The sequence below is a fragment of the Actinia tenebrosa genome, unplaced genomic scaffold (genome assembly GCF_029948245.1).
Source record: "Actinia tenebrosa isolate PJP-AT-01 unplaced genomic scaffold, QUT_ActTen_1.0 PGA_scaffold10__47_contigs__length_13832649, whole genome shotgun sequence".
NCBI lineage: Eukaryota > Metazoa > Cnidaria > Anthozoa > Actiniaria > Actiniidae > Actinia > Actinia tenebrosa.
The window spans coordinates 11,535,479-11,548,600 of record NW_028292570.1 but is presented as its reverse complement, the minus strand read 5'-3'; the positions used below and the strand labels follow the sequence as shown (position 1 = coordinate 11,548,600).

At 35.6% G+C, this 13,122-nt stretch overlaps 2 protein-coding genes across 2 annotated transcripts; both read left to right on the top strand.

Moving 5' to 3' along the window:
- Positions 1-800: 800 nt before the first annotated feature.
- LOC116299195 (uncharacterized) lies at positions 801-9,753 on the top strand. Its single transcript, XM_031707823.2, has 5 exons — positions 801-1,340; positions 4,329-4,685; positions 5,967-6,356; positions 7,064-7,290; positions 8,138-9,753. Exons 1-5 carry the CDS (start codon positions 1,001-1,003, stop codon positions 8,720-8,722), a joined length of 1,899 nt encoding a protein of 632 aa, XP_031563683.1. The 5' UTR covers positions 801-1,000; the 3' UTR covers positions 8,723-9,753.
- Positions 9,754-9,914: 161 nt separating this feature from the next.
- LOC116299198 (uncharacterized) lies at positions 9,915-12,879 on the top strand. Its single transcript, XM_031707825.2, has 2 exons — positions 9,915-10,284; positions 10,433-12,879. The coding sequence occupies exon 2, from the start codon at positions 10,708-10,710 to the stop codon at positions 11,308-11,310; it is 603 nt and encodes a 200-aa protein (XP_031563685.1). The 5' UTR covers positions 9,915-10,284; positions 10,433-10,707; the 3' UTR covers positions 11,311-12,879.
- Positions 12,880-13,122: the final 243 nt, after the last annotated feature.

Sequence of the window (13,122 nt, the reverse complement as noted above, 5' to 3'; positions counted from 1 at the left end):
TATCTTCACCTGCAATAATCAGAACTTTGGATAATAAATCCTATCATGAAGAAAAAGTAATAACATCTGTATTTAATTAACTAATTTCCTCCAGTTTTCAGTTGTATTTTGGGCTTATTTACCATGATTTTCGTCATCTAGCCGTCAAAATGTTGTGGACTCACGAGGCATAGAAGAAAAACGTGGTAAATAAGAGGACATACAACGGAAAACTGGAGGAAATTGTTTTTTTACCACAGAAAAACAACAATTTTACTAGGAATACAAGGGTAAACTTTACTCTCGTTTTCCCACAGGTAGCCCAACCGTATACATTATACTGTTTTATCATATAATATATGGAACGAATGGGACTTCATAAATCTTCATTTTCGGAAAGTGCAGTTAGATTGAACGAAATTCGCTCACAGTGAAGCTAAGAACAACCAAAACACACTGTAGAAGTTTCAGTGGATTTTATTAAAATTTAATGAACGAAAATGAAGATTTATGAAGTCCCATATATTATATAGTCACAGTACAATGTATACGCTTGGGCTACCTGTGGTTTTCCTAGTAAAATTGAAAATGAAATTTAAAAAAATGGTTTCAAGCGCCCACGTGATATGTTGACGTAATTCATTGGTATATCCTCCTATCTCCCCCTGCTCTAGACCAATCAGGTCGCGAGAAAATTCGCAAACTTGTAAAAAATTGAATTACCATTTAAACCCGGAAGTCTTTTCCATCGAAACGTTACACTTTTTTAAGCCCTATAGGGTATATACGTATTTCATTTAAGGGGTACACCCCTCACTTTTTACAAAGTTTCGCTTTCGAAGACGGACATCCGGTTGGTCAGTTAACCCATTTTAGGATAGATCAAGCAACCAGAAAATCAAGCTTAATAACTCCGAACAAGTAGGTTCAAGGAATACGTGAACTCACCAAAACTGTCGTTGGCTAAATGGATGGAGGAAAATCAGTCTGATATGCTTGACACAGTCGAATCAAATTCAAAATGGCTGCATCGTACACCGTTCTAAGCAAATTTCAAATATTTATAACCCAGATCGGATTAGAACTCACAAGTTTGGATATAAAGATCTTAAAAAGCTTAATTAGAGATCTTTTGCCGCCAAGAGTGCTGGAAGATATCGATATAAAGGAACAACTGCCAGGTCTGGATTTGTTCGCAAGACTACAAGAATATTGTTGGGTGTCTCAAAACAATCTTGGGCTGTTAAAACAGGTTCTTGAAATTGCTGGAAGAGTAGATTTAGTCAAGAGAATCGAAAGTTTTGAGAAGACAGTTACTGAATTAATAGATGCTCCGCAGTCGCTAATGGAGGTACTTCCAGGTAAGTGCATAGGGATATATATCAGACGCTGTGGGGGAGATTTGATTTTCACCCTATGATACCATTTTTTCCTTTCACAGCTCCTGGTACCACCTTGAAAGGTAGCCGTGCCGTGCCTTTGCATCCAAGTGAGATGAACGGTCAGCTAGCAGTGACAGAGACCTTTTTTTAACACTTGGACAATTATTCACATGTTTCTATCATTGCAAGCTCCCATTCATCTCACTTTGACAATGAAAGGCACAGCTACCTTTCAAGATGATGGTGCTGGGAACTGTGAAGGAGGCTATTTTCAAAATTGACAAAAAACTAGAGATGGCACTAGTCTTGATTAAAGCTCTTGATCCTGAGTTTGGATATATAAACAGAATGCATTGTGGTCTAGCTTGGGTACATCAACACCATATAAGGCAATATGAACAAAAAGATGTTCGTACCCAAGCTAGACCAAAATGCACCTTGTTCCATCCAGGTTTAGCTTTGATCAACACCAAAGCTCTTCCCAAACTAGACCAGAATGCACCTCATTCCCCATCCAAGGTCTAGCTTAATGGTAATTTGAAAATGATATTACTTGTTAACAAACTAGATAGCCATTGTCATTTTCTTTTGAGAATAAAAGGATATGATGAAAGGCTATTGTTTTCTGCTGGTTTCTGATTAGCTCTACTAACCAAAGTTGGAATGTATTGTTTTCATTCTACAATTTGATTGGTTTTTGCTGTCTAAGTGGTCCCAGTTATAATAGTTGCACTGTAAAATAAAGCTTTAGGGGGCACTTAAATGAAAACGCCCCAATTTTTCGAAGTCCAAATAATTGAAGTATTTGAGGATAATTTGACTCAATTATGATTATGTAAACCAGATTAGTGAACATTTTCACCTGGGAGCCACTTGCAGTTGAGAGATTTTGGGTTAAAAGAGAAAAGAACAATAAGGTTGAGTAAATGACATCATTTACACACAATTTATATGCTGAATAGAATTGATAATTATTTTTATCTGCGACATTTTACTGTGAAGAATTTATGTTGCTTGGCTAAGATTGGGGCCATATAGATACGTTTAATTAAGTTTAAAGTAATTTCCAATTTTTATCAATTTTCATCCAAGTGCCCCTTTAAGAAACAACTATGTTTTTGAAACTCATTGTTTTCCATCACAAAAAGAAGCAACTTTTCTTCAATAAAAGAATGACAAACTTCTAAATATCTAAAGTCACCCTCATAAAATGAAGTTTATTGTATATATTACTTTCTTCAAAATTACTCTAATTCTGATTGGACAAGAGGAGTACGATGAAATCCCAAATTGTACTAAATAGAAAGGATGAAATGTTTTCGTGTTGATATATACACTTTAAAAATGTCGCACTGTAATCCATGGTCAAATGCATATTTCTAGTCATTTTTATTAGAAAGTGCAACATAAATCTGAAACATTTGAATTGGTTTCTATTCACTAGAAACTCATGTTTTAATTCCTTCCATACTTCAGTTTCTGTAGTGTTACATCTATTTGCTTTTAAAAAATTACCTACTCCAAGTTAATTTAAGGTTATGAGATTAGTTCAGAAAGTGCCATTGATAAGGAATTTGCAAACATTAACCGTGCACATAAATACTATGATATTTGAATTTTTACCACATCTGAAAATCAATTTTCAAATTTTTCTCCATATTCACATTCATTATAATGTGATTCATGAATTTGATTTAAAATTGGTTTGGGTTAAAATGTAGTCACACTACTATTCATGGTCGAATGCATATTTCTAGTCATTTTTAGAAAGTGCAATTCAAATCTGAAAGATTTCTGTTTCTATTTATTAGAAACTTCTCTTTCATTCATTCGATACTTCAGTTTCTATAGTGGTGCATTTATTTGCCTTGAATAATTATACGCAGTGTTCTCTTCTATTTCTAACATTTCGGGTCCTTCACGAATTTGCAAGATGTGATCCTATTGAAGGGCGCACATGTGTAGAACAATAGAAAAAATGACCTTTCCCCAACCCCGCCTCTAAACCTAAACCAATCACAGGGGACGTTGCAAATTCATGAATTTCCTATGATATATATATATATGAGATGCAGAATGTAAAACATGCTTAAATACGTTTGCTTAGCCACTACATTTTGTGGGAAATGCTTTTTTAACTTGACTTTGTACAATAGAAGATAAATAAGACCAAATAAGTTACTTTTTAAGTTTTGCATCTCATTTGATATTTTGCATCTCATTAGATATATGTATAAATGTACATACTACAACCTTTTTGCAATCAAGTGTGTGTATATATATATATACAACATACATGCATGCATCAAATATTTATGTATTTGTCTTTGATTATCATATGGGTCTGTCCTCGACTTTGGATGTTCTGAACTACAGTACACCATGTTGTGCAGGTTGGAGCGCTCATAGTGGGGATTAGACCCGCATGGTGCCATTATTGTAATTAATTTATTTTACCTCATAGATATATCTAGATAGATTAGTTTGCATTTGTACATATAAGTCTTAAAAATTGTTGTAAAGAGCATAGAGACTCAATTATCATTTTATCATCATTTTATGTGCTTTTAAGATTTATTATTATGAGATTAGTACAGAAAGTGCCATTTAGTTACAAACAAGTTACAAACATTAAGACTGCACATTAATCCTATGATTTTTGAATCTTTACCACATCTGAAAATCAATTTCAATTTTCGATATTTTCTCCTTATTTAGGAATTGTTGTTGACACCACATTGAAAGTGAAAAATAAAAATGCTGTTGCAGTTTTATTTCATAAGAATCCATAAGTAATTATAAAGTGTTTAAAATAGCCAGCTTTTAGATTATGGTTTTTGCTTGCTCTAAAGTAAACTTATCTGACAGTCGTAGTTATCTATCAAGCAGTCAAAAATAATTCATGAAAAATGTGAAATAGTTTTAATATATTTTTGTCATTAACACAATTTTTTCCAATGATAATAGCACCAAATACTGTTTTCCTTCGTTTACTCCTGTGTGATCCGAAGAGGTCAGAAGAACTCACACAAAAGACTAATTCATTGAGAGAGGCAATCTGCAAGAAATTAGAGTTGGAGCTCAAAGATGTGGCTTTCATCACAAAGGAAGATGCTAGCCATCAAGATTGTGTATTCATTCTATTCCAATTCCCAAATCTGGAACCCAAGATTATGGAACTGAATTGTGATGCTTTGAACAGAGCTGACTGGTTGGTGAGTCTTGGGGTTCTTCAGCTACAGATTGGTGGCAAGGCGTCTATTAACATCAAGGAAAATTTGCAGGATATAAGGCCAATCCCAAAGAGGCAGACTAGTGTTTTGGGTAAGTTGTTGTCTCTGCTTTCTTTGTTGTAAATTGTTGGTCTTGTTTTTCCTAATCTTTAGCTACTCGTAACTCTATGTATTTGTGACTGGTTTATCGAAGACCAATTCCAAAGAGACAAGCCTTAGCTTTCTGAGTAAGTTTTTGTTGTTGTTGTTGTTGTTGTTGTTGTTGTTGTATATTGTTGCTTTTGTGGCTTCCTCTTGCCATATGCAACACAATCATTTGTGACTGGTTATAAACTGGAAATCATTTCCTTTTGGGCTCATTGTGTCTCAGGGGATTTTTATACAAATAACTGTTTTATTTTCTTATTGTGTAATCCTACATAAACTGGGGTTGGAGTTTAGAATTTTTCTACATGGTAGGTCTAACACACCCTGTAATAGTATGATGTAATCATATGTTGTAGTTAGGCTTGCAGTGCATTGTGGACTTGTCCTTTCCCACCGACAACACATGGGCTTTAATGTGTTGAATACAGAGTACCTTATACAGTTCAAATATACTGCTTAAACCATACCATTCTTGTTCAATAGTATTACAATATGGTGGAAGAGGTGGAAGAGAGGTAGGCCAGGGGTGTGGCCTAAAATATTTGTGTTTGTGATTGTTTAGTTGATAATTTGTTGGCAAACCTGAAAATTAGAGAGGTGAAGGTTCCAGCTTACTTGAAGGAACAACACAATCTTTTTTTTCCCTCTACATAAATCAACTCCTAAACTCCAATTTAATCTAGAGCATAAGGCTTCAACATGAACCTTTAGCTTGGGAGTCACTGAGCAATCACTCCATGCTGTTTGATAAAAAATACCCAAGAATACAGATTTTTGCAATGAAGTTTAGTCATGGTGTTTCAAGGAAATGAAGTGTACAAAATTTGAGGGAACAAACTTCCTGTTTCATTTTTATCATTTAAATAAATAAAATAAAAATAAAATAAATCACTTTTATTTAAGTGTCTAGTCGTTCTAGCACTTTTGCACTAATTGGGGGCACTTTTCACTCATACGCACTACCACTACATTCAATAGTAAATGCACACAATGCTCGACTCACATGTTGATTTTTACGGAGGGAGGAAACCGGAGAAAACCCTAGTAGCATAGGAGAGAATCAAACAAACTCAATTCACATGTGGCGACCGCAGGGCTCAAACCAGCGACCCGACCCGTTGCTAACCGGTGAAAGACGACGCGTTAGCTGCGAACGCCACCCATGCTACCCATAAGAGTTCTTCTTTTCACTTTTCTTTTTCTCTTTTTTCATTGCAATTTTTAGCTGTGAATTCAAGCTTTGCTGTCCACAAAGATAATGTCTTGGATGTAATTCTTGGTATAGAACTTTCATTCCTTGTCAATGAAGGAGTTAGCAGCCAACTGCTTTCACAATGTCAGTCAGCACTCAACATAATCAGTCAACTTCAATCATCTTTTGATGATGGTGGTCCTGATATGAAGGCTGGCGTAGTAACCTATGGCAACCATTCCAATACACAACAACCAATAGCATTTGTTACAAAAGGCCTTTCAAAGGATTTTGATATTATGAAAAATGAAAGGCAATATTTAGGCGGAAAGGAATGTTCTGGAATGGGAGATGCTGTAAAGAAGGTTGTGGAGTTAACAGATGATGTTCGTAAAGAGGCTTCTAAAGTATGCATCATGTTTAGTAAGTATTGTGGTTCAATAATCTGTTTTACAATAACTTACAATTTTCTCGTGCGGTCTGTACTTAAAATATTAATATGTAATATATCTTATATACTTATATACTTTAATGACGGGCCTACCCTGGTAAAATATGTATATATTATTATTATTATTATTATCATTAGTATTATTATTATTATTATTATTATTATTATTACGTAAAATAAAAGCTGCTCTGGGCAATCTGCAATACGGAGTCGTGAAAGACTAAGGCCTAGGGCAAACGTCGAACTTTCCATGCACCGAATCATTAATAACAATGGATATCAGGTGATAATGAGGCGGCATTCTTTGATGTAATTAAGTTCGGTGCATGGAAAGTTCGACGTTTGCCCTAGGCCTAAGACATGTATTTTTAACAAAACGAAAATCACTTTTATTCATATCAACTAAGATAATTAATTCCTTTTTGGTCTTTTTATTGTAAGTTGTGTATGTGTATTTAACAGGGCTCCTTTTGATAGCAGGGGCATTTTGCCACTGAATGGACTACCCTGTTTTTTATACTTTTTTGTTTAAATAAAGGTTTCTACTACTACTACTACTACTACTACTACTACTACTACTTTTAGTATTTTGCTAATTTTAATAATTGATTTAATTTAATCGATTTATTAAAATAATAATAATAATAATTTAAAAAAAATAAATTGTTATCCATCCCAGCTTTTTTGAACCCAAAGTCATATGACCCCAAATACTACAGATGTTCCCATGACAACGATATCATAAAGCAGTGTTATGCCTTGGCTAGAAGTGGAATTACATTGTACATTATTGGAATCAACACAGCACAGCTATCATCAAAGGGGGAGAATCATTTCTTGCCTGGTGTTGCAGCTCTTGGTGGTGGGTTTTACCTTGAAGTAGATGATCTCGGCTCTTTGGATAAGGTAAGAGAGTGGTAACGAGTTAGGGTGCGGTAATTCTTGAAGAGAATGCGACGTCATAGCCGCAATTTTAGTTGACTTTGACAAACGATTTAGTCTTGGCGTCTTTTTTCATGGCTGTCAGCCAGTATGGCAGCCATGTCTTATGTCCTTTATTTATGATGTAAAGGGATGCAGGTTATGAAGGGATGCCGATTATACAGGTTCATTTTCTCCCGAAGCATAAAATAAATTTTGATCGGCCCCTAGCTCTAGTCGTATGAAATAACACTGGGCTGGTTTTTGTAACGGCACGGCACGGAGATCGAAGCTGGAACGAACCTCTGGGCTGATCTAAGTCAGGGCACGGCTAACTCAGTCACAGATTGAACCCTAAAACAACCTCTGGGCTAATCTAAGTCAGGGTATGGCTAACTCGCAGATTGACTCCCTGAAACAACCTCTAGGCTGATCTAAGTCAGGACATGGCTAACTCACAGATTGCACCCTGAAACAACCTATGGGCTGATCTAACTCGGGGCATGGCTAACTCACAGATAGAACCCTGAAACGACCTTTGCGCTGATCTAAGCAAAGGCATGGCTAACTCACAGATGGAATTGGAATTTAGCGTGTTGGGTAAATGGGGACCCCTCCTTTAGTGAATGTAGGTTTTGAATTATGTTGGTTGTGTTATTTTTCGTGCTGTCGTTCGTCTTGGCCTCGATCGGCAATGTTCAGCAATGGAAAAAAAAGACGAAAGTAGCGAAAAACTACCCCCAAACGCCTGGTAAGCAGGCTATGAATGTAATTTTTTACGTTTAGAATTTAAATTAGTAAGCTCAAGTCGGTATATTCCTTTTTGTTTCAGATAATAACATGCATCATTAAGCACGATGTATCCATTGAAAACCGAGGAAAAGTTGCTTGTAAGGCGCTTATTGATGAAATCAACCGCAAATATGGTATAGTTAATATCAACCACCTCGCGAGGTACCTTAAACAGAACTTGAACCAAAAAGCCATTGGGATTGATGGCATTCGACAAAATGGCGAAATCCTGGTGGCGCCTATCTCGCAGATATCTCAAAGAGTAGCAGTAGCTAACGATCTTGAAGATGCAATCGATACTGTTCAAGCTATGACTGTACGATTGAAGGCTAATGCAATTCATGAACGCAGTCAAGCCAATCTACGATTATGTGGCTCCCGAAAAAGACCGGCCATTCCAAGCGAAGCTCTTGCAAGCCTGGATTCCATTGAGACAGCCGAAAGGGATCTCTTCAAAAAAAAGAGTGACATATCCGTTGAGAATTTGTGTGAAAAATATGGCGGAAATGACGTGTGCTTGGTTGAAAATGAACCAATTGACTTGGAAGTCGCTTCAAGGATGGTGAGACGCCATGTACATAGACTTGAGTATCAGAAGATCAATGAAGAAGAAGATATGGAATAAGATATCATGCCAGAACAAGCAAACATCGAAACGACACGTGAAATAAAAACGATCACGGAATAGACGGAAAATTAAAGTTATTCAGTAAAAAGTAGAGACAAAAACGGTTGTGCGCTGATTATAAACTTTCCAATCCAGTTTTGTCTAAGAATGAAATAGTTTTAAACTGCACTTCTTTGATAGAAATATAGACGAACAATATTTAACTAAGCTTAGTATAAGCTTAAATAATAGAAAACAAAAAGATGTAAGCTTAAGTTAGTATAGGTAATAGGACTACATGCTATCCAATTTGAAAATAATTGGATGAAAAAAATTCCGAGGACTGACAAAATTGGAGAGGCCGATAGGCCAAGTCCAATTTGGTAGTCAGAAGATTTTTTTGAATTCAATTATTTCCAAATCGGATAGGCATGTAGTCCTATTGCAGATTAATTATATCATCCCAAACTATAGGACTGATTCCATAAGCCAAAGTTTTGCCTCGAAAGAATGCGAATGGAAACGATCCAAATTAATCTTTAATTTGGGCAGGAAAGAGAATTTGAAAATAATACAATTGTTGCTTATATGGGATTTATATGGGATTTATATAGAGTGATAATACGATTGAGATTGAAAAAAAAAATAATTTGAAACATAAAAAGTTTAGTAAAATAGTGGAAAACATACCTTAAATGTAACCTGAAATTCGTCGAAAGGTCTTCGTTGTAATATCCAAATAAATAAGATAGATTTTAACGTTTTTCTCGAGGAAAAATATTGAAGAAACCTAAATAATTTTAGACATGAATAAAGTTTGGGAAAAAATATGTTTTTGTTTTCCCGCGCTTCTTCATGAACGCGCGCGCGTGATTTTCCCGCCAAGTTTCCACCCCGTAGGGGTAGGGGTGGGAAGAGGCTGTACTTACGCTAATTATATACTAAAATATTTTTATTTTTTGGAGACACCCTTTTAAGTTATACAGTTGTTATATTTTCGTTTTTTTAAAGATTTTCCTATTTTCTAATAAACCTTCATTTTAGGATAACTCGGTGTTTAGACAGCCTAATTCAGTAGCAAAATATAACTGAACTTTACGCCGTGAACGTGGGCAACTCTTGATTTATTGAAAAATAAATCTTTTGGCTTCATAGGAAAAGTTAAACGAGACAGAAGTATGAAAAACGAAGAAAAGTACCAATGAAATGACAGAAGACAAATGAGGAAACGGCAAAGAGGGAAGAAAAAAGGAAAGGAAGAAAGGAAGTAACAAATAAGCATCAAATAACACGAAAAAAGAAGGAATGTAGGAAGGAAAAAGGAAAAGAACAAACGGAAAGAACTAAGCCTTTGGTTACCTGTGGTGTACGCCTAACTTCACTGGGTACTCTAGAGAGAATAAGAGAAAAATATCAAATGCCTTTAGCGCGGGGAATCTTACCCACGTCTTCGGTATTCCAGTCCGATGTGTTGACCACTACACCACATGATAACAAGGACCAAACACGCTGGTAACGCAGCCAGAACATGAAATGTAGGGTACTAGTGAGGATCCCAGAGCGATATTTTTTCTTTATAGGTAAGTTGAACACTGTAAATGTGTACGCAAAGAATAGACATAGTATGGTAGTAATAAATTATGCGTTCGGTGTGTGTAATGTATTATTATTATTATCATCATCATCATCATCATCATCATCATTATTATTATTATTATTATCATTAAGAAAAAATGGTAAACCATCGAGTTGATTTTTCATGGCTTGGCTGACGTCACTTCCGTCCGTGTACACAAGAATCCCGATTGGCTGGTTAGATTATCTTTTTATTTTGGCGGGAATGTCGACGCGTTGCAACATCAGGGTACACATAAAGGTAAATCCGTACAAATATATGCGTTTTGTAAAAAAAATTTTTACACCTATTATTACGAAATACCGAAAGATAACAACACAATTTTGTATTCAAGCTTATACTTATATTTATATTTACTCTATTTACGATGGAACCCCTTTCCGAAATCGATATGTCGAAAGAAAGCTCAGGGGAGAATGAAGCCAAAAGAAAGGCCAGAAGTAAAAAAGTTTTTTCGGAAGAGGAAAAGCTCTGGAGGCGTGAAAAAGAAAGGCAAAGACGAAGGAATCTCACCGAAGAAAAGCGGCAAGCAGAGAGAGAGAGAAAACGCAAATCCAGGCTGGACTATGAACAAGGAGAACATGATCGTGAAAGAAAAAGGAATATGAGGCAAAGCTTGACGGATGAAGAAAGAGAAAATGAACGTGAAAGACAAAGGAAATTGAGGGAAAACTTCACGGATGAACAAAGAGAAAATGAACGTGAAAAACAAAGGAATATGAGGCAAAACTTGACGGGACATAGCGAAAATGAACGTAAAAGGCAAAGGAAATTGAGGCAAAACTTCACGGAAAGAGAAAATAAATGTGAAAGACAAAGGAATTTGAGGCAAAATTTCAGCTTAACACAGAAAGAAAAGGAGAAGTTAAGAAAGAGACGTGCAAGACAAAATTCTAGGAAGGAATACCTCGAAATGGATATCATTACGCATATTATAGTACACTCAACAAAATTACTCGACTCTGATTGATGAGAGGAGTACAATTATAGCGTTAATTGTACTCCGTAGGAGTACCGAATTAAGTCGCTATGGCAACACGGCCAAAACAATGTCAAAACAATTATTTTCTATCATTTTGTACTTAAAAAACATATAAATAAAATTTTAAAGCCGTAAGAACTAATCTTTTTTATGCATTTCAGTTGCGCGATGGACTGAAAATCGGTCGCCAAATAGACAAAGATGAACAGCGTCGCTTTGCATTTTTTACTGAAATTTTGTTGAGTGAACTATAAACAAAAAATCGCACGATCTTCTCGTACAATTTGGAATTAATAGACACTCGTAATGTTTTGAAAGTTCTTTAATTGTACTCGCCTAAAGGCTCGTGCAATTACAAGAACTTTCAAAACATTACTCGTGTCTATTAATTTCCAAATTGTACTCGAGATCGTGCGATTTCCTATACAAAGCTCAAAGATATCGGGTGAGTTTTTCTCCCGTGCCCCGTTTAGCATGTCTAGTACTTTTTCTTGTTTTTAATTTGTTCTCCTTTGCTTTTATTATATTAAGAAAGCCGTATTTTTGTGACAATTTTTTAAATAAGAAATTTCAGAACTATTTTTAAGATTTCTTAAAGTGAAAAGTAATGCTGATAAGTAAGAAAAGGAAAATAGGTATTGTTTCCGAGGTAATCTGCCTGCAGACTCCTTGATTAGATTGCCCAAATGCAGCCTAGTAAATTATTCTACAATATCACATGTATATTTTTGACAAAAATACGGGGAAATACATTGATTTCCATATTTACTCCTCTCAGTGCTCTAAAAGAGTATCATACAGACGAACCAAATTTGTTTTACGAAAAAATATTTTTTTGTTGCGTTGACAGAATTTAAGAAAAAATTCATAGAAGAATTTTGAAGATCCGGTACTACCTTAAGCAATGTTAAACAGAAAGTCTAAAAATGTCGGCAATCGTTCGTCGAAGAATATTCCAAGAACAAAACTAGCCCCTGGGGGTTGAGAGTGAGTTGTGTACAAAATTCCTAAGTGGGAGAGTATACTCGCGCAAAGAAAACATTGTAGTGCATTTCGATTCGATTTCACTGCATGGTTTTTATTATGGGAGAAATTATCTTCATCTCGAATAAAAAATAATTGAAGATTTTTTCCCTGATCTTATTTTTACCTTTCAGTTTCATTTAAATTGGGCTCCCTGTGACTTCCGTATCAGGAGCTCCGCTTTTAGGCAGTGCCTAAATATATATTATATTCTGGCTGCATTACCAGCGTGGTTGCTCCTCGTGGTGTAGTGTTTAACGCATCGGACTGGAATACCGAAGACGTGGGTTCGATTCCCGCCAATGGCATTTGATATTTTTCTCTTATTCTCTCTATTTCGAACGCAAAGATTCATTACAGGGTACTATAGACACAAGTGCAATCTCGTACCCAGAGCCCTTATTTCTTACTGCGCATGCTCGACGAAATAATTGGGCTCTGGAAAACTCCAATATTTCCTGTGCTGTGATTGGTTCTCGAGAACAAAGGAAGATACCGGAAGTAAAATTTACAGTACTAGGGAAAATAAACAATATGGCGTCTCGAATTAAGTACATCAAAAAAGCCTGTAGGGCCGGATTTTTCAAAGTTTTGCCGGTTTTGTAATGGAAATTGTATTGATATCCATCCAATAGATATTTTCGGAGTTAATTTAACTGAAAACCATCTTCAAAACCTAATTTTCCAAGCGCAAATTCACATGCTCGTTCAACATCGTCCGTCATTTTGAATTTACCTAGTCTGTCATAATGCGCATGTGCGAGAAACCCAGAATCT